The sequence below is a fragment of the Cyprinus carpio genome, chromosome A19 (assembly GCF_018340385.1).
Source record: "Cyprinus carpio isolate SPL01 chromosome A19, ASM1834038v1, whole genome shotgun sequence".
Taxonomy (NCBI): Eukaryota; Metazoa; Chordata; class Actinopteri; order Cypriniformes; family Cyprinidae; genus Cyprinus; species Cyprinus carpio.
In genome coordinates this window covers 16,737,363-16,758,101 of record NC_056590.1, presented here as the reverse complement: position 1 = coordinate 16,758,101, position 20,739 = coordinate 16,737,363, and the positions used below count along the sequence as shown (strand labels likewise).

The window sequence follows — 20,739 nt, the reverse complement described above, 5'->3', positions numbered from 1 at the left end:
TGATTGAACATACAGTTGTGTATTTATACATGGTGCAAGGTACGACGGTGAAACAACGTCGTGTTATCAACGTTGATTCACTTTTCAAAATCAACACCTAATTCAACGTTAAGCCCACGTCTACAGAACGACCATAATTCACCCATGATGAAGGTAAAACGGTTGAAACGGCGTCGCGATTTCAACAGTGAATCAATGTCGTGATTTCAACGGTGAATCAATGTCGTGATTTCAACGGTGAATCAACGTCACAATATCAACGTTGATCCAATTTGCAAAATCGAAAGTAATTCAACGTTGATTCAACCCTGGTACCTGACGTTGTTTCAACGTTGAAATGCCGGCTGGGAACTTGTGTCGGATATCTAGCGCGCTCTAGAGGACAAACTGGTGTATTTAAAAAAAATGCGTTTTCAAAAAAAAAAAAACGTTTTCATTGGCTCTACTATACCTACACGTCAGCACTCGAGGGCGGAAAACAGATCGGTGCTGGCGAATGATTTCGCATATGCAAATCCGTTTTAAATATTTCCCGGGAAATCTGAGTTTCGCGGGAGTACCTTTCGCGCGTAAACCTCATCCCCTGCTTCATTGTCCGCTTCCTGGAGCCATTTTTCGTTCTAGCGAGAGGGAGTTTGCATCGCATTTTAATCCCTTACATCGGATGTCTTAGGCTTTAGCAGTTTCACTCATATTACAGCAATGCCTTCCTAACACTCTGCGCTTTCATCATTTATGATTATTTTATATCCTCTCGCTCGGATTTGGTAGAAATCGAGCCTGAAAGCACAAGTGGGACAAAGGGAACCTGCGCCTCAGAGGATCATGAGAAAGGGGGGTTCTTCGCTCCCAGGACAAGTCATGTTAACAGGGGTTGTAAGAGGTGAACAACACGGTATTTTTAGCGCGGTTTCCGATCGACGATGTGCATCTTATTCCAATGCAGCCCGTTTACAAATAACCACACCGCCGTCCACTAATAATGTCTATGTGTCCGAGGCTTCTGCTGACAGTTTGTACAGCACTCCTCTACAAGGAGCGACACACGGGACAGGACTGCGACCCGCACTGGGACGACCACCGGTAAGTGTCTGCTTTAATTCTGTGTTTAAAGTGTTGCCCATTCAATCCTGTTAATGTTAAGTCATTAGGCTAAGTCCACTTAGCCTACTTCTGCTGTCATCATGGCTACTGCTGGAGCTGCTTTATGTGCATTCAGTATCTGGAGTAACGTTAGGCATGTTTAATGTGCGAAACTAGTCGGGACGTTTTAGATACTTCATGCAGACCTTTTTTGAAGGTCCCCCCAAAAATGCTTAATGACGCATGATGATTGTTTATCACAAACAGACCCATGCACATTTCCGCAATGTAGTCACTGCTGTTTTTACGATTTAAGTGTATTAGACATTACCAACGTAATTGTATCAGACAAGATGCTGTAATGCTTGTTTGTTTTTAACTTAAAATAACAATAGTGTAGTGTTTGTAACTCTGTTGGTTTCCAGTTGCACGCCTTTTAAAGTTTTCTTCGAAAGCTCGAGGGCTGCTTCTGTAAATCGCTTTATATAGGTCTCATAAAGACAATGTAAAGCGATATCGACTAAATATGGTCTAATATAGGTCTTAAGAGTCTGCTTAACTCGCAAAAGCTTGAATTAGTGGAGTCTAGGCCCGGGTTTGTTGTCTCCGGATGGGGGATGGAGTCATTTCTGAGCTCGCGGACTCTGTGCTAAGCCAAATGCTTTGCTAACTCTTGTATTTTTTTTTTTAATTGTTACTTACTGCAAAAACTCCTGACTGGCATCTGTTTACCAAGTAATTTGACATACGCGAGATCGATGGTGTTCATATTATCCCAACTGAAACCGTTCATCAAAGGATCAACTTTTTGTTTTATAGGGTTCAGGACATAAAACAATACAGCAATTACAACAACTTCTGACTTCAGTTTAGTTTTCAATTTAAAAACGACTAATGCAAAATTGAAGGTAATTGCAAGTGAAAAAGATAGGAAAAAGGAGATGAGGATGAATGAATGAAAGAAGGAACAAAAATAAAACGAATGAAATATCATCTAAGATTAACTCAATTATATTGTGAATTAATAACAAAACCATAAAATTGTGAGGCTAAATATACAACTAGCAGCATTCGATTGTTAATGTAAGGATGATATATATTAAAAAAAAAAGTTGCTTATTTTGTGACTTTATTTTTTTTTTTTTAGGTGTTTTAAAATATGAAATTTAGGCTTACAGTTTATATATGTGGGTGTTATTTTTTTCCCATGCAAAAGTTTACCACGTAATCTATTGTCTCCTTTGTATAGACACAAATCAAGCTATAACTTAACATGGAGTGCCTTAACTTCAGCAAATGTGATTTTAAGATCAAGCCATTTTTAAAGTTGTTTATATATATATATATATATATATATATTATATATATATATATATATATATATATATAGATATATATATATATATATATATCCCTAAACTACAAAATATGCATTTCATCTATACATTTAAACAGGTTGCAATGCGTGTATACTTTTGTGCAGCACTTTAAAAGTGCGCTTCTTATGACATCAAACTGTATTTGCTATTTAACATGCAATGATGACAGCAGTATTTTTGCAACATGCAAAACTCAAAAAATAGATCTCTTCTACATCTAATTATCTCAGGGTTAGTGGTACTGTAAATTACTGTAAGTGGTAATTGAGGAGTGCAATTTTGCTTCCCCCTGCTCTTAGTGTGTTGACTTCAAGTGTTATATTATTAGGCAAAACTAATATCTGCTGCTTTTTATCTGCCATCCTGTACAGTTTGCAGAAAAAAAATGCACTTCTAGGAACTTAAAATGTTACTCTTGATAAATTTACTTTTTAATGACCACAGATAGTATATTGGCGTAATTTGTGATTTTTTTTATTTTTATTACCCAATAATTTTGCCAATTGTTCCAAATAACGTAAGCGATGGATTCAGTATTTGCAATGAATAATGCCTACATTCTGTTCTTAAAATGAGGACGTTGACTAAATATTGTGTAACATGGGATTTTTAGCATTTCTGTGCATTTGAATTGTGGAGTGATGTTATGTGATCAAACAACCCTGAAAGATCACACACAAACCTGTGTATGACTAAAAGGGTTCAGTGGCCACCTTCCATATTTTCTTCACACAGGCTAAAAGGAGGCTGGAGCTGGACATCACAGACCACCAATACAGTGAGCCAGCTAAATCCCTTCGGAGTGGCAAAGGAGCTCTTAAACTGAAGGTCCCCAAAGGTATTAAGTTCATTCCAGCATTCCACGGTTTTACTGATGTGATAAGTGTGTAGAGCCACCTATATTAAGTTATATCATTTAAACAAACCACCAACCACCCCCCATTCCTTACTAAAAACAGATTCAAAGAAATAAATGATTGAACGACTTCTTACATTTCAGCTCCCAAAACCCCACCGGAGAAGACCCGATACGACACATCCTTGGGGTTCTTGACTAAAAAGTTCTGTCAGCTCCTGGCGCAGTCCACCGATGGAGTGCTGGATCTCAATAAAGCCGCCATTGTGCTCAACGTCCAGAAGCGACGTCTGTATGACATCACCAACGTGCTGGAGGGGGTGTGCCTCATCAAGAAGAAGTCAAAGAACAACATACAATGGCTGTGGGTTACTTAAAAGTGTGGTTTGCATTAAGCATCGCTGAATCTTTTGGATGCTTAGTAGATTTGAGCTCTATGTTTTAAGCATTGACTTCTGCTGTGGTGTTTGCAGGGGCTCCAGTCTGCCGTCAGAGGGTGGGCTTCCATCTCCAGCCATGTCGAGTCACAGCCTGGCCAGAGAGATGCTGGCGCTCAGTCAGGAGGAGAGACGTCTGGATGAGCTCATTCAGGCCTGCACGCGTAACGTCCAGCAGATGACTGAGGAGATCCAAAGTCAGAAATATCCTTTACTCTAGCAGTCAGCTGTGATTTCTCAAGTGCATAATGGTCACTGAAGACCAGAAAATGAGTTCACTAAAAGGAATGGAAGTAATTCCCTGTTGTGTCCTTAACCTTTCTCACATATGCCTATGTGACCTATCAGGACATCCGAAGAATAAAGAGCCTAAAAGACCAAACCGTCATAGCGGTTAAAGCACCATCTGAAACAAAGTTGGAGGTGCCTGACCCAAAGGAGGTAAATAATTTTTAGTTTGAGTTCATGCATGTAAATGCCTTTACACACCGAGAACGAAACAAGTCGAGGACTGTTTGAAATCTTACCGTATGTTGTAAATATTCAACAACTACTCAGAAGCCTTGTTGGTAATCCATTTTAAATGCTCCAACAAAATTAGTGTTTGACCAATAGCTGTATAAATGTCAATTTATTGCACTGATTTAAGTGTCACAAACTTTAGAAAGAACGCTCTACTAGACTTGTGCCGATATTCGGTAATGCGATATATCGCGGTAATGAATATGCACGATATTGTTATCGTGGGCACTTCCAAATACCGAGAATAATTATATATTACAAATTATTCAGAATTTGAAATGCATTTTAAGAATACTTTTCCCATCAATTGGTCAAAATGCACAACACTGTTGTATGCTGCTTTAAAGACGCATGTGAACCCTGATGTAAACAAGCATGCACGAGAAGCACATGGAGGAACACGTGAGAGATGCGCTGAATGAAAGCACATTCACTTTCTGACAGCAGATGGCGCTAAATTGCAGAAAATGCAGCCCTTACCCTGGAAACCCCATAAATAAAAACAGCTGCTACTTTCTAAACATTTAAATAATATAAAATAATATTTATATATTTCCATAATTTTTTTTTCCATTTTAATCTGGACAACAAACATGTCCTAGATATTGTTTGAAAGTGTTTTGATTCTTTATTGTTCATTAACACTTTACATTAGGGCTTCATTAGTTACAAACTGCCCAATGAAAAATTCTTCTAAACATTCATTAATCTTAGGTATTCCAATTTTTAATAACACATTGTTAAAATCGAAAGTTGCAACTTTGTTATTTAATGAGCTAACATGAGCTAAGACTTGTATTTTTTAACAAAGATTAGTAACTTCTGTAGCAAATGTACCTATTGCTCATTGTGAATGTTAATGCATTAACTAAGGTTAACTCATTTAGGTCTTATTGTAAAGTGATACCTATGGGTCTTTAAAGTTCTTTTGCACTTTAATCGGTGTAAAATTTTTAACTTTAAATATATTTTTGTATTGCTTTATTGTATTTAAATGTTCAGTTATTTTTGTTATACGAAAAAAGTTATTTAACCTGTTATACTGTATTATGACCACTTTTTAAAAACTTAATTTCAATACCGTGATAATACCGCATACCGTGACGAAACATTATCAATTAATCGCAACAGGAAAATTTGATACCGGCATATCCCTACGCTCTACACATCCCAGTGTTCTTTAATTTACATTTGAGCATTTGGTAGACGCTTTTCTCCAAAGTAACTTTGCATTGGTACACTTTTATATTTAATTAGTTCTTGCTTTATCTGGGAACAACAGTGGTCTTGCTCGCACCTGTTCTACTGTTTTAGTTACAAGAAAGCAAAAATACTTTGTGAAATCGGAGAATAAACAAGTGTGGAGTCATTTCAAACTAAATCTGTCAGAAACCCAGGTGTTTTCTCGTCAGCGCAAACTTTCCGGAAAGCTCAACTCTGCCTGTTTAACACCTTCAAACTGTTATTGGTCCATGGTGGTTACGTAATAGTTGGGTGTGCTTGGGGATTTTGGGGTTCTTCGAGTAAATCTAGTTGTTGTTGGTGGGTTTTTTTTTTTTTTTCTCCTAACAATCCATCGAGGTACACAATAAAAATATATAAATACGCTGGAGGGATGAGTATTAAGAACAAGAACTAAATTGGCATAGATTCCTGACTGCTTAGTACTGTAGTATTGATAAACACCTCGAAAAACGTTATCTATATTAATATCGGTATTCATTATCTCCTGACACAGCCTCATAGCAGCCATGGGTCTTGCTTAACCCCCTGGGGTCGAAGCCTGCACTGGTCCGGTCCGTCTAGTATTTTCTTTGTCATACAGATAAGAATAAGGTATCATTTGAAACTGCAAAGGGTCTACTTTTCTTTGTGTATAGTCATAATTACAACAAAACAATGTGCTTTTGTAAAATATACAGGGTGCCTTCTCTGCCGACTCTGTCACCTCTCTTCAGACATAAAAATAAAACATGAATCTCCGTGAATACTTGACTCAACGACATGAGAAATATATGTATAGAAAGCTTGAAATGTCTACTTTTAAATGAAGTAAGTCACATCCAAAACAAATATTCTCCGTTAAAGTAATCGGTATGAATCCAGCGCGAGCTCCAGTTTTCCCATCTCAGCTCATTATATCGAATGCGATCATGCCCTTACATCCATGTTTACATCTGTAAACAAACGTTAAGAGTTCACCCTGGCTGCTACTTGTTTCTGGAAGACGTGCTGAGAGAAATAACTTTACCTCAGATACCTCAGATGTGCGTCACACAGCTAGATCCAGTGGAGATTCTCATTCTGATGAGTAGCCTAAGATTACTTGCATCTGTTGTTACTGTGACATAACTTGTACACATTTTACTAGTTAGTCTTTTCCCAAACTATAATTTCTGACTACATTTAAGTACATGTACAAGTCTCATTTTTCAGATTAGTATGTTCAATCATGCGTCCTTGACCTTCACTGTGTATATTATACTGTATTGCAAATAAAATTCAAATAATAATCCAAAACCCTCATTATTTTACTCTCCTCACACTCTTTCTTACCTGCCTCAGGCCCTTTGTCTCTCAGGTGTGAATCACTAAATATTCATGGCCATTGTCACTCCCTCGCATAAGGGCATTCTATCACAAAACATGTTTTACAAATGTTAAATCAATATATTGTTTTCTGTGAACGAGTGAACAAGTCTTGTGATCAAATGTTCTGTATGTGTTTTATGGCCTTATTTCAGTGACTTAAAAAAAAAAAAAAAAGTTTTTCACTAACCACGCATAAACATTGTTTTTTCAAAAACACAAACATGCACTTTCATGCTGCTCACATATTATTGTAGCCCAGTTGGTGCTGAATACACTGTTATCAGACTTTAGACATTAATATGTCAAGATACTGAAAAAAAACACTAATGTCAAAACTTCTTCAGGGCCCCAAAACACCATCAGACTCCAGAGGGTTAATGTTAAAATTTAAGCACAAGAAATCGCAGGAAAGTACTCTGTGTGCAGATCATGCTGACTGTCTCATACAATAAATCACTTCTCGGACATCATGCAGTCCCGATTTTAGTTCTCTTTCATGCCTTATTGCACATAATTGGTCAAAATCCCCATCTTATCGAGTGTTCTTGTAAACGCAGTTGGTAAGTGAATTTAACAGTTGGGAACGAATTTGGATGTCGGTATATTCAATTTATGCTTTAGGTCTTAAAGACCTGTTTTGAATGGAGAACCAAATTTGCACCAAATTTTGAAGATTAATATTGATAAGAGGATTAAAATCGTAACAATACAATCTTAGGTGAGAGTATACGGAGAGCCTTAACAGCTCTTGGTGTATTTTGAGTCATAAGACTGTAATGACTTGAAGTTGAGTAAATTGGATGTTGATTCAATAACAACTCTAACAACTGATTCATTGAGTGAGCGAGCCATTTGTGATGAGTCAAACTCAATCGAGTTAATTTGACAGGTTAAAAAAAAAAAAAAAACCTTCATTGGAGGCATTAAGTCTAGTTTACAAGTCTAGTCTAGATTTGCAATCATGTTCAACCAGTAAATCTTAACATGATAAAAAGTTTGAGTGGTTGCTGATTTGACAAATAAACAATTCATATTTAATGCAGAGAGCAAAACTAAAATAATCAACGTCTTGAAATTAACATTTTCACTCACCAGCCAATTTGGCAACTAATTTGTAGCCAATCATTCAGAACTCCTACAAGCCTAAAAAAAATAAACCAGATTATGGAAGTGGTAGCTTTTCAAATGCCTCCTCCTGACCATCAGTTCATACATCACTAACAAGTGGCAGATGGAATGTGACTAATTGATAGACTGATATGCATGATTTTTTTTTTTTTTTTTTGGTGTATTATGGTTTGTGGTTTGTATAAAATAAAGTAGTGACCTAAACTGATTTCAGCCTGTTATTCTAACTTTCCTTTAATTAAAACAGCATTTAAGTAATAGTAAACTCAAAGGTTTTTAAAGAAAAAAAAAAAGAATTTAAATGGCAGAATGCACTAATGGGCACTTTTGGCATATGTACAATAATGCACAAAAGTGTTGTACATGTGGCATGTCTCCTCACCAATGTACTAGTGTTATTCCAATTTGCCTGTTTCCGGAAGTCCAGTGCTTCCAGAGGTAGTCAAACTCATTCAACCGCATTGCTTTCATAGTTTAAATGCTCATGTGGTCAAATTCATTTGAACAGCCACCAAAGATTGACCTAGTTCTTAAACGTTACAGGACGTGTTAAAGCATGCTAGCCAGACAGGATTTATACTTAAAATTGTAATTTTGAAGTCAAAACATTTAAAAAGCACAATGTTCTCTAATCAATCCTATTTCTAACACAAACCCAATCGCTGTGTGTCCATCTCGTGGCCAATTTGTATGTATTGTACGAGGTGGCTTATTTGTACGAATTCGTATATCCTCACTCGTATGATTTTGTACGATTTCTGTGACTTGAGTTTAAGGGCGGGGTTAGGTGTGGTCCTTCATACGAATTTCTACGAATTTGCCACCTCGTAAAATACGTGCAATTTTTCACATTCGTACAAATTAGTCTCCTTGTCAAATATGTACGAATTGCCGTGAGAACGGGTTGGTCCATCCAAAGTTGCAAATTTGACTTGTGCGCAAAATTGCAATATTGCATAAAACATTTGCGAATAAAGGCCCATTTCCATCCTACGGGACAAAGAACAAAACAATCACTTGATAAACTGACTTAATATCACTAAGAAAAGTAGGAGAAGCCACTGTATATAATTTATTTAAATAACTTGCACCTCAGAGCAAGCATGCGAAACACCATAAATGCGGTCATTGCTTTCAGAGGTGGATGCTGCTATTTGGCAACGCAGTCATGCAAGACAGTTCTGGGAGACAATTATACAGCAATACTTTACGACTGACTGTGCTCGGGGATTTCAGATCGGTTCAAATGATTCAAGCAAGATCGGTCCACTATTTATTCAAGTTATGCCATCCCATCATGCAAAGTCACATGACTTTTTTGATGCACGTGGAGAAAAACTTTTCCATCACTTGTTTCTGATGCGATACTTAAATGCACAAAAACGGTAATGAAAACAGTGTTTGGTATATTTTCGCGGCTATCAGAGAAGAAACAAGCTGCTGCTTGCTTTATGGTTTCTGTTAATCCTTTCGCATTCTTAAATTACGTACGTTTTTCACTATTGCAATGAAAGATCGGGAAAAGGCCCATAAATACACCCGCTATTAGACCATCTCCTCGAAATCAAGAGCGAAGTGGTTGAAAGTGGACAAGATTAAAACAGCAGGTGTAAACGGGAATGTCTCCCTCGTCTACTTGTGATCTGATTGACCAAAACACATCAGTTACTTTGGTTCTAGTAGAAGCAGCTCATTGAAGTGAAAGTGATTTTTAGATTTGTTCTTTATACTTAATCCTTTGTGATGTCCATTCAGAGTTTAGAGGTCCACCTGAGTAGCTCCAAGGGTCCCATTGATGTTTTCCTCTGTACGGACGGAGGTGACTCCGGGAGCCTGCTGCAAAACGGCCTTGATGTGAATGGAAATCACCCTGCGTTTCTCAAAGTCTCCCAAGGCAAGAACTTCTACAGCAGAACTTCTACATCTGTTCCTTCCAAAAAAAAAAAAAAAAAGAGGAAATTATATTTTCCTGTTCTTTATCTTTTCAGAGCCGCTACAGATGGAATGTCTGATGGTGTGAAGACGAACGGCAGCTCTAATGGTAGCGTCAATGGTTATGGGCCCCTGACTGGAAGTGCCCCCATGTCACCCCTCAGTTCTTCCTTGTCCTCCATTCTCCAACAGCCGGAGGAGTCCATCCCCTTTGTGTCGCTGTCTCCTGCTCTTCTCAGCGATGAATACATGTTGGGCTTGGGTGATGAGCAGGGCATAAGCGATCTGTTTGACTCCTGTGACCTGGACACGCTAGCGCTGGATGACCTGCTCAGGATATGAGCAAACCTGGAGGCCATCCGGACCTGTTTTCAAGTTAGTTGACGGTGCTTTTTAGTTCATGAATGAAATCTGGATTGGCAAGATTGGTGGGGATAACTCTGGGGTTGAACTACAGACTGAATTTCATGAATTCTTGTCGCATTTGACTGACCGTTTACGCTTGGATCTTTAGGTTTAACGCTGTAGGATCCAAGGTTTCTGTTGTCTGATACTGTACAGATGGGTTTCTGTACCCTAATGTCGTTTTAAAGTTATTTTTATTGTGGTGAATTGCATGAGCTGTGATTTGTCTATGAACTTTGTCGTACTGGTTTTCCTGATGGCCACCCAAAGACACCGAAAGGTCGCAAGTTCTTCAAAATATCAGAGTATTTCTCTACTCTCAATGTGAACGTTTTTGTCCTTTTGGGATCATCTCTTGCTTGCTTTCATGGGGGGAAAAAAAAGAAACCTCTCTGCATCTAAATATCAAAGAAGATCAGCGAGGAGTTCTTTATTGAATGATCCAAAGTGCATTTGGTGCTCTATCAGTTATGCATTATACCAGTGTTCAGCATCTCAGGGCACTGATCAAGGAGCGAGTGCTTTGTGTGGTGATCTTGTGATTTCTGGGTAAAATAAGATCAGAGCTACAGTGTCTTGTCCCTTTTGTTACCAAATGATTTGTGGAAAGAAATGAGGAAAAGACTTGTTCATCCATTTCGGTGTGATTCAAATAACAACGTAATGATTCTGCGAGTTCTCCTGTACTGCAGTTTTGGCTCATTTTTTTTAAACTTCAGATTGGAAACTGAATTTTGAATATGATCCTCCTCTAGTCCCTTAATGTTGAATGTATTTCAGTATCTGAATTGCACTGAAGTCTTAAGAAGCCATCACGGAAATATGAACATATGACATGAAACATTGTGTCCCACAGAGAAAGGAAAATATATTTTCTTTTTTTATTGTTTTTAGGAAAGTTCAATTGTTTAATGCTTCAAATGTGAAGTAACTTGTTAATGCGGTTTTTGCAGTGGCTAAAGTAAATTATGGTCCATAATTTTGAATTAGTGCTAATGCTCACTAGTTCTCTTGATTCTGCATTGGAATGAGGGTGTTGGTCGTGTATGCAGCCATATTGCATAGAAAATGATATGATTGATTACCAGTATGTTCTATTCTACAGTGCATTTAGATTTACTCCAAAATGTAGATTTTGATCTAAAAGATTTTTTTTTTTTTTTTTGTTAACAAATAGGCAGTTTTGTGTGCCAGTGTGTGGAAATGTGAAGTTTTATATGTGGATTATAAACTGTGCATCAACTGTTTGCAAATTGTTTTTAATAAAATTATGAATTTCTCCACATTCTGCCCTGTTTATCTTGTGTGTATCTTTGATATGTTGGAGGTGATGAAAAATGCCATGTTTTGTGGTCATGTCCTGAATCAGTGCTAAACGTTGGGGAGATTGAACACTGAACATCATAACTTGTTTTGTAGGAAATGTGCCAAAAAAAAAAAAAAAAAATTCTTGAATGTTACAAAAAGGGAACAAGATGATGTTGCTTTTAAGGTTTACCAGTTTTGCCCTGTAGGGTAAGCTGGGCCACTTTTATAATAAGAAAATGAACTTAGCCAAATTATGTCAGGTCAGGGATGTCTGGTATTAATTGAAATGGAGAGAAAAAGTAAAAAATAAAAATTTGTCAAGGCCATGAGGGAAAAAAATAAATGTCTAGTGACCCATATTAGGAGTAAGTTGAATCACTGGGGAATTTGTAAAGAGTGTTCAGTTCAATTAAAATATTAAATATTAGAATAAATATTGAATGGGTTGTTGAATTAATTTTTTTTTTTCTCAGCTCACTGTTGAATTAAAATGCTAGTTGTGTAATGATCCTCTAATGTGCTGTGAAATGTGTGTGTGTGTGTATATATATATATATATATATATATATATATATATATATATATAAATATATATATGTATGTGTGTGTGTATAAATATATTAATGGCTAATTCTATTTCTGCATTAAGGTACAATGTGATGCCTCCTCTGATGCCTGTCTTCCCCTTCCTTGCCATTAGATGGCATGTTCTTCATTTGAAAGAGAAATGTCTCTCAACCACAATCTTGACAATGTTCCACTCAAAATCAATGCAGTGACATTAAATGTAGATCTTACACTGCTGCTTTCAAAACCAAATGAGCTTTTTTTCTTTCACGAAGGCTTGCATATTTACTTTACATGGCTTCTTTTATTGCATGATGAATTATATGATCATTTCAAATCCTTTTGAAAACATTTCACATTATTTCAGCTCTGCAGCGCAGGTGATTAAATATTTAATTTCATATTTTTGTGAGTCCCATCAGCACAGCCAGCATCATCAGAATGAACAGACAGACTCGTTCTTCTACAGATGTCCTTTATCTTGCCACGTTTAGCCTAGTAATGTGCCTCGGCTCAGAGTCTGTCTGCTCTTTGTCTGCAAGAACCAGCAGTGAATGGGCAGGCTATCTATGATGTAATTTGTTTTGAGTGGCGTCCCTCTCATCCGCCTGTAGGGGGCACTGTTGAGACACCAAAGAGGCCCCATACACACTTAACCTAATTCCCCAGTTTTGCTTGCCAGACACTAGGTTCATGGAAAGGCACATATTTTTATCAGTTATTCAAATTATAGCATCCATCCAGCAGTTAAAACAAATGGCTGCAGCTGTTCTCATTGGTCATGTGAAAACTGATATTTGTGTGCCCTTGATTAATGCTTCATTCAGCTGCTGTTGTCCACACAGGCTCCGGTGGGAAATTTCAAGCCAGACAGTTGCAAAGCACCCTTTATTATAGCCCATGTGCTCAAACACCCTGTTGATCTGCCACACAGTGATCTGATTTTTCAAAATTATTGTTTTGTAAGTAATAATAGTGTTCTGGGGTGTCCAATTCGTTCCACTAAATGCGTGTAAGTGCTACAGTTAAGCTGAAATGTACACACAGCGGACACGTGCGCACATGCACAACATACGCTGCTCCTCATTCATAAAGGCACACGCCATGTTTTGATGGATACTGATTGGATGAGGTCTACGCTACGCTGCAATTCGCTGCATCCTATGTGGCCAATCAGAATGAAGACTGCTCTTCATTCCCTCTGCTCTCTGTTTCAGTAGTGAGTCTGACTGCTCAAGTGGATCCTTTTTTTTTTTGCCAATCTGTTTGCAGCAGTGGCCAGAGGTCACTATAAACAAGGATAATGTAATGCTGTAAAGCATCATAGAACACCATATGCATGTTGTGAAATCCATTTGCAGGTGATCTTATCCAGACTGATTTGTAGTCATATTCCTAGTTATTACGTTCAGGGAGAGATATTTGCACACAATGAAATGTAGTTATGGGGTCTGTATGTGCGAAGTGTAGTAGCGGATACCAAGGCAACTGAATGACTGTTATGACAGAATGTTAATGAAACTAATTACTATTGATATGCTGTGCTATTTTTGATTCTTACTTCTTGTTTGTGAGTTTGATTGACATTATAATTTATATCACATCAAAATTATGTTTTTCAGCATTAGCTGACTGACTGTTATGACAGGACGCTAGTGAAACTAACTAGTATTGATATACAGGTGCTGGTCATATAATTAGAATATCATCAAAAAGTTGATTTATTTCACTAATTCTATTCAAAAAGTGAAACTTGTATATTATATTCATTCATTACACACAGACTGATATATTTCAAATGTTTATTTCTTTTAATTTTGATGATTATAACTGACAACTAAGGAAAATCCCAAATTCAGTATCTCAGAAAATTAGAATATTGTGAAAAGGTTCAATATTGAAGACACCTGGGGCCACACTGTAATCAGCTAATTAACTCAAAACACCTGCAAAGGCCTTTAAATGGTCTCTCAGTCTAGTTCTGTAGGCTACACAATCATGGGGAAGACTGCTGACTTGACAGTTGTCCAAAAGACGACAATTGACACCTTGCACAAGGAGGGCAAGACACAAAAGGTCATTGCAAAAGAGGCTGGCTGTTCACAGACCTCTGTGTCCAAGCACATTAATAGAGAGGCGAAGGGAAGGAAAAGATGTGGTAGAAAAAAGTGTACAAACAATAGGGATAACCGCACCCTGGAGAGGATTGTGAAACAAAACCAATTCAAAAATGTGGGGGAGATTCACAAAGATTGGACTGCAGCTGGAGTCAGTGCTTCAAGAACCACTACGCACAGACGTATGCAAGACATGGGTTTCAGCTGTCGCATTCCTTGTGTCAAGCCACTCTTGAACAACAGACAGCGTCAGAAGCGTCTCGCTTCAAAAAGGACTGGACTGCTGCTGAGTGGTCCAAAGTTATGTTCTCTGATGAAAGCAAATTTTGCATTTCCTTTGGATATCAGGGTCCCAGTGTCTGGAGGAAGAGAGGAGAGGCACACAATCCATGTTGCTTGAGGTCCAGTGTAAAGTTTCCACAGTCAGTGATGGTTTGTGGGTGCCATGTCATCCGCTGGTGTTGGTACACTGTATTTTCTGAGGTCCAGTGTCAACGCAGCCGTATACCAGGCAGTTTTAGAGCACTTCATGTTTCCTGCTGCTGACCAACTTTATGGAGATGCAGATTTCATTTTCCAACAGGACTTCACTGGGCACCTGCACACAGTGCCAAAGCTTCTAGTACCTGGTATAAGGACCATGGTGTCCCTGTTCTTAATTGGCCAGCAAACTCGCCTGACCTTAACCCCATAGAAAATCTATGGGGTATTGTGAAGAGGAAGATGCGATATGCCAGACCCAACAATGCAGAAGAGCTGAAGGCCACTATCAGAGCAACCTGGGCTCTCATAACACCTGAGCAGTGCCACAGACTGATCGACTCCATGCCACGCCGCATTGCTGCAGTAATTCAGGCAAAAGGAGCCTTAACTTAGTATTGAGTGCTGTACATGCTCATACTTTTCATGTTCATACTTTTCAGTTGGCCAAGATTTCTAAAAATCCTTTCTTTGTATATTGGTCTTAAGTAATATTCTAATTTTCTGAGATACTGAATTTGGGATTTTCCTTAGTTGTCAGTTATAATCATCAAAATTAAAAGAAATAAACATCTGAAATATATCAGTCTGTGTGTAATGAATGAATATAATATACAAGTTTCACTTTTTGAATGGAATTAGTGAAATAAATCAACTTTTTCATGATATTCTAATTATATGACCAGTCCCTGTATTGCTATTTTTTGATTCTTATTTGCAAGTGTAACTGAAATTATAATTTATATCACATCAGAATCATGTTTTTCTTTTAGCATTTGCCTGTGTCTCTTAGGAAAATTATAATGGTTACCCAGCTCGAAATGTATCTTTTCCTCTTGCTTCATTTACAGATGTTTGAGATTTAAACCCAGATGCCTCAATTGTGGACTGAATTAGTAGCTGGACAGCTGCTTCTTCAGACTACTGACCGAATGACCACACAAAATATTACCCCATACCCCACGTGTTTAGCATTATTTAAAATAAATGGCATGCCTGGGTTTTGTTTTATTTTTTAGGAAATAGTTGTCTGTGGTTATTTGTATAGACATACACAGGCCTTATGTTATATATATACTGAATAACCCTTGTGAAAAAGACATGCTTAATATGCTAAAGTGTGAACTGAATGCAATGTTTACGGACACGTAATTGTGTTTTAATAGTAATAAATTGTATAATGTTTTTTTAAATTGTATTATAGTATAGTATAGTTAAATTTATATTAAATGCATGTAGCCGAACTTTAGATAGCGCACTTGGCCTTTTCTTTAATTAATATTATATCATCTGTAAATACAATTTATAAAAATATACTTTTAAGATCTGAAGTGCACATTCAGTAGAACTAAGTATACTTCTTTTTACAAGGGATTTTATAATTCTTTTTGGTTGACGTCTTTCCCCAAGATTGCTTCTGTTTGCCTATTGAACTTATGTAAGATTGTTTAATTATTTATGTGTTTGATACGTATACGAGAAACATACAGTGACAATGCAGGCAGTTCAGTGATGGATAATTAATCAGACAGAATTGTATGTTGTCAGTGAGAATGTGTGTGATTGATCCAGATGGTTTAGTTTCCAGATGGGAATAATAGAAGGAATTCTCATGAGAAGTTTATGTATTGTTTGTGTAGTAGATAGCACACATTTTATGGCTAAATATTCTCTACAGGATATATCATAATACATACTCATGGTACATGACAATATACCATGAATCAACCATAAGGTATTTGGTGCATGGTATTAAACATATTTGCATATCTTAAAGTTGCAATGTAACAGAAGCAGTGACTTTTCTGAATTGTGACGTACATCCAAGTACCAAAAACAAAACAACAACAATAATAAAATCTATAAATGTGTGATTTCCTTGTCTAAATGATCATACTTAAGATTTTTGTCTGGTAGACAATAAATTTGGCAAAACAAACCCATACATGACTTACATGAAGGAAGGACACAAGTCATATTTAGCATACACAAGTCATATTGGGTGTAGAAAAGAATCACCCCCTTTAAAATAATCACGTTTTGTTGCTTTGCAGCCTGAAATGAAGACAGACACAGTTTTTGTTTTATGCAGCTGTATTTACTCAGTGCAACTTACAACATCCAAGTGAAAGATATAACACCAACATATCAGAGAAAAAAAAAAATCACTGAGTTGGAAAAAGGATCACCCCTCTCCTAAAAATGACGTGTATACTCATTCAGGTGTAGATAATTACTTTCTCAACGGCCCACAAAGACATACGACTTTCTACTGTGATCAGCTGCGGTCATTTTGATCAGCTCAGCATGAAAAGAGCTTTCCTGGAGCATTTCAGTCCTTGGTAGTGCAACTGAAGCAAACAATCAACGATGGGTGGCAAGGCACTGTCAAAAGATCTCTGAGATAAAGTTGTGGACAGGCACAAGTCAGTTTTTTTAAGGTTTTATCAATGCCTAGAAGCACAGTGAAGTCTATTATTAAGAAGTGGAAGGTATTTTGTGCTAAACAGACCCTTCCCTGATCAGGACGTTGCTCCAAACTGGATGAAAGATGCAGGAGGAAACTGATCAGAGAGGCGACCCAAGGGTCCTACAGCAACTCTGAAGCAGTGGCAGGAGTTTATGACAAAGAGAGATCATTGTTTGCATCATGTGACAACAATATCACAAATTCTCCACAACTGTGGCTTTTATGGGAGGGTTGCAAGAAAAAAAGCCACTCCTCAAGAAAGGCCACATGCGGTCACGACTGAGCTTTGCTAAAACACATCTTGAAGATTCTGAGGCAGATGAATTATTTGGCCTCAACACCAAATGATATGTCTGGCGGAAATCCAATACAGCTCACCATCATTCCTCCAGTAAAGCATGGAGGTGGTAAGATCCTCTTATGGGGTGTTTCTCTGCAGCAGGGACTGGAGCACTTCTTGATTCTTTTCTATACCCATATGAATGATGGGAAACTGTGGGAAACAAAAGATATTTTGAAGAACGCTGGGGCTCGAACGTAATTGCATCTCATTGATTTTCATTATATTGACAAACATACTGAGACATTTTTCAAAATATCTTCCTTTTTGTTGTACAGAAGAAAATAAGTCTGTTTGGACTCTCATTCTGACGGCACCCATTCACTGCAGATGATTCACTGGTGAGCAAGAGATGTTAAATGTTAAATTTCTCCAGATCTGTTCTGATGAAGAAACAAACTCCTCTACATCTTGAATTGCTGACGATGAGTTAATTATCAGAATATGTTCCTTTCTGGGTGAACTATCCCTGTGACATATTCTGAAATAGAATCATAATTTTGTACTGCATGCTTTTACTGGCACAAAATTTTCACAAGATAAATTATATTACATCTGATTCTGAAGAATGACTGTCGATAGCTTTTACTGGCATGACTTATTGAGTCCGTAGGAGTTTATTTGATTACGATTCCTACTGTAATGAATTATAAGCAAACTAATGTAAGATATGAAAACAGTTATTCACATATTCATACCCACATATAACATCCTTACTGTATTAATATTATAGGCTCAATAAAAGCATGAACTACATTTTTTAAAGTAGAACCCCTGACGTTTGGCACATTGGCTTGTCTCTTTCATGCACTGACCCCAGCTGTCGGGATGAGGTAATGTGTGCCCCCTGCATAAGCAGCAGCCAGTAGCTGCCACTTTAAATTGGCTTGCCGCAGATATGCAGCACTGCTGGTGAGCGGCCAGTTTGTAATGCTGGAACAGCACATGGCTGCTACCCCCTTGTGACAAACTCAGTCCATTTCATATGGTGTTAATGCGAAATTAATGTAACATTTGTTGAAGGTGGCACCTTCTTGTAAGAAGTGACAGAGCAGCTGTTGTCTGCATAACGCTCCAGTTGCTCCAACACAGACAGAAGCACCTGAACTTCCTCACAACCCCACCTGCAAACCGCAGATACTGTGTGAGGACAGAGCAGTAGGCTCCGGAAGTGGTCCCTGGCCTGGTCATTTGCATACCATTTGCATATAGTTGCCCCCCGTAGCCTGCTAGTAATGTCAGGAGGCTAAATTAACTAGTTTTCCTTTTGCATCTCATTTGCATGGAAGCTGCTTAACCGAGGTTCCTCTTGGTGACCTTAATTGCCTTCGTCCTTGTGCGGGGAGAAAGCAGCCTCTGATTACAATTAATTTCATTAAGGAAAGTATCATTATGACCAGAAGAATACATTTGCATGCTGTCACGATAGGGATGTGCAAGCTGTTCCCAATCAAGTTGCGTTTTGCATGTGTAGATGTTCTGTCATACTTTTCGTAAGGATGAAAAATTAGGCCAGGCTATGATGAGTGTTGCCTTCATCAGCGCGATCAATCTCACTCAGAAAAGAAGCAGATGCATTCATTACATTAGCAGGAGAGGTTCATAGTTTTGCCACATTAAACGGTCTGCTTTTGCCACAGGTTAATGTGAAGCTCTAGTGTCTTCACTGTCTGAAGAAGCACAGGGCTGGGTGAAAGGAAATTAACTCATTTAAAATGTTTAGCAAAGACAAGAATTTGGATGATTTGAAGCTTTGTATAAATAATGGGATCTAAAAGTGTGATCTAATTTAAACCTAATTCTAATGTTTTAAAGGCAGATAGTAACTATTTTCTTTTTCTTTTCTTTTCTTTTTTTTTCAAGAACAGATGCTGTTATTTGTACAAATACTATGATTTTTACAATTTTAACCCCTCTCCAACTAACCCAGAATGAGTACAACATTTTAATGGTGAATTTAATATAGTTTTGTTATATATATTATAACAGTTTTTCACATTTGTTAATGAAATATAACTTTCATTTGTTAATGAATTATAACTTTTCACTAATATTTTTGTTATCTAACATTTTTAGTCAATATCCATTTGTTTTGTTTTATTAGAAAAATTCTACATTTTCATTAGTAGTCTCGGATTTTTCGATCACACTAAATAAACACTTCTCCCCTTTTTTTTTTCAGAGGATTTCTCCAAATACCGCAAACACACGCCACCAAGTCGAATGAGCACGAGACTGTGGGTGCGTGTGTTTGAGGGCGACAGAGTATATTTTCCTTTCCTCCTCAGGGTAGATTTGTAATTAAGCTTTTGGGTTGAGGCTTTTCTGCTCGGCTGGAGCTCCAAAAGCTTTGGAGAGAGAGAGAAACCGAGAAGGAAGGAGAGAGGGCGAGCGAGCAGAATCATAATGACACTGCTCCTAGCGGAGTGTGAAATTCACCTCCGAATCCATATGCCAATAGCATCCGTCACCAAGTCCCGGCACCCACAACAGGGGCCTCCTGAGCCTTTTAACCCCAACCTCTGGAAATCAGTTATTCATTCGTTCGCCACAATCGCAGGTCTTCTCACTGCTCTGACGCTTCTAATAAATGCTCAGATTGGCTTATGAGTGCCGTGGTCTGGAATGAGAATCTCTTTGCGTCGTTCCACAGAGACAGTTCTTTTCCTTCAGGGTGGAAGCTTGTGGAAGCGGAACGTTTCAAATCCACAAGGGGGATCTGGGATGAAGGAGATGTGCGGGTCATACCTGAGGGGCTTCTGTTGATGAGAAGTGGCACCTCAGTAACACCGTTAGGAACACCACCTTTGAGAGCATCGTAACTCCAGTGTGACAGCGCCCGCTTGCAAGCTTTACAGCATCTGTTCTTTGTTGTCTTTATCTGTCTGCTCAAAATATAGCTATGTTTTTCCACCCCATTTACCTCGCATGTTGAGATTGCTGCCTCTGTTTTGATACAATAACTGAACTGAAGTGGAGAAATGTTCACGAGATGGAAAATCCTCAAAGGTTGTGCGACCAAATGTCTATATCAATCCTTAACTCACAATACACAAAACCACCAAGCGTTTGGTATCATGCAACACTCAGAAGCTTCCATCGCTAGTCATTATGATTAGCAAT

General features: G+C 37.9%; 1 protein-coding gene across 1 annotated transcript; it reads left to right on the top strand.

The window, feature by feature from the left end:
• The first annotated feature begins 548 nt into the window (after nucleotides 1-548).
• Nucleotides 549-11,617, top strand: LOC109111524 (transcription factor E2F3-like). The gene is made up of 7 exons (XM_042776778.1): nucleotides 549-1,083; nucleotides 3,198-3,300; nucleotides 3,463-3,682; nucleotides 3,792-3,959; nucleotides 4,082-4,196; nucleotides 9,753-9,891; nucleotides 9,985-11,617. The coding sequence occupies exons 1-7, from the start codon at nucleotides 826-828 to the stop codon at nucleotides 10,269-10,271; spliced, it is 1,290 nt and encodes a 429-aa protein (XP_042632712.1). The 5' UTR covers nucleotides 549-825; the 3' UTR covers nucleotides 10,272-11,617.
• Nucleotides 11,618-20,739: the final 9,122 nt, after the last annotated feature.

Coding starts and splice junctions, on each gene's coding strand:
- LOC109111524 (XM_042776778.1), top strand. CDS start 826: ATGAGAAAGGGGGGTTCTTCGCTCCCAGGACAAGTCATGTTAACAGGG. Junction 1,084..3,197: donor CCGCACTGGGACGACCACCG/GTAAGTGTCTGC, acceptor TTCTTCACACAG/GCTAAAAGGAGGCTGGAGCT. Junction 3,960..4,081: donor GAGGAGATCCAAAGTCAGAA/ATATCCTTTACT, acceptor AACCTTTCTCAC/ATATGCCTATGTGACCTATC.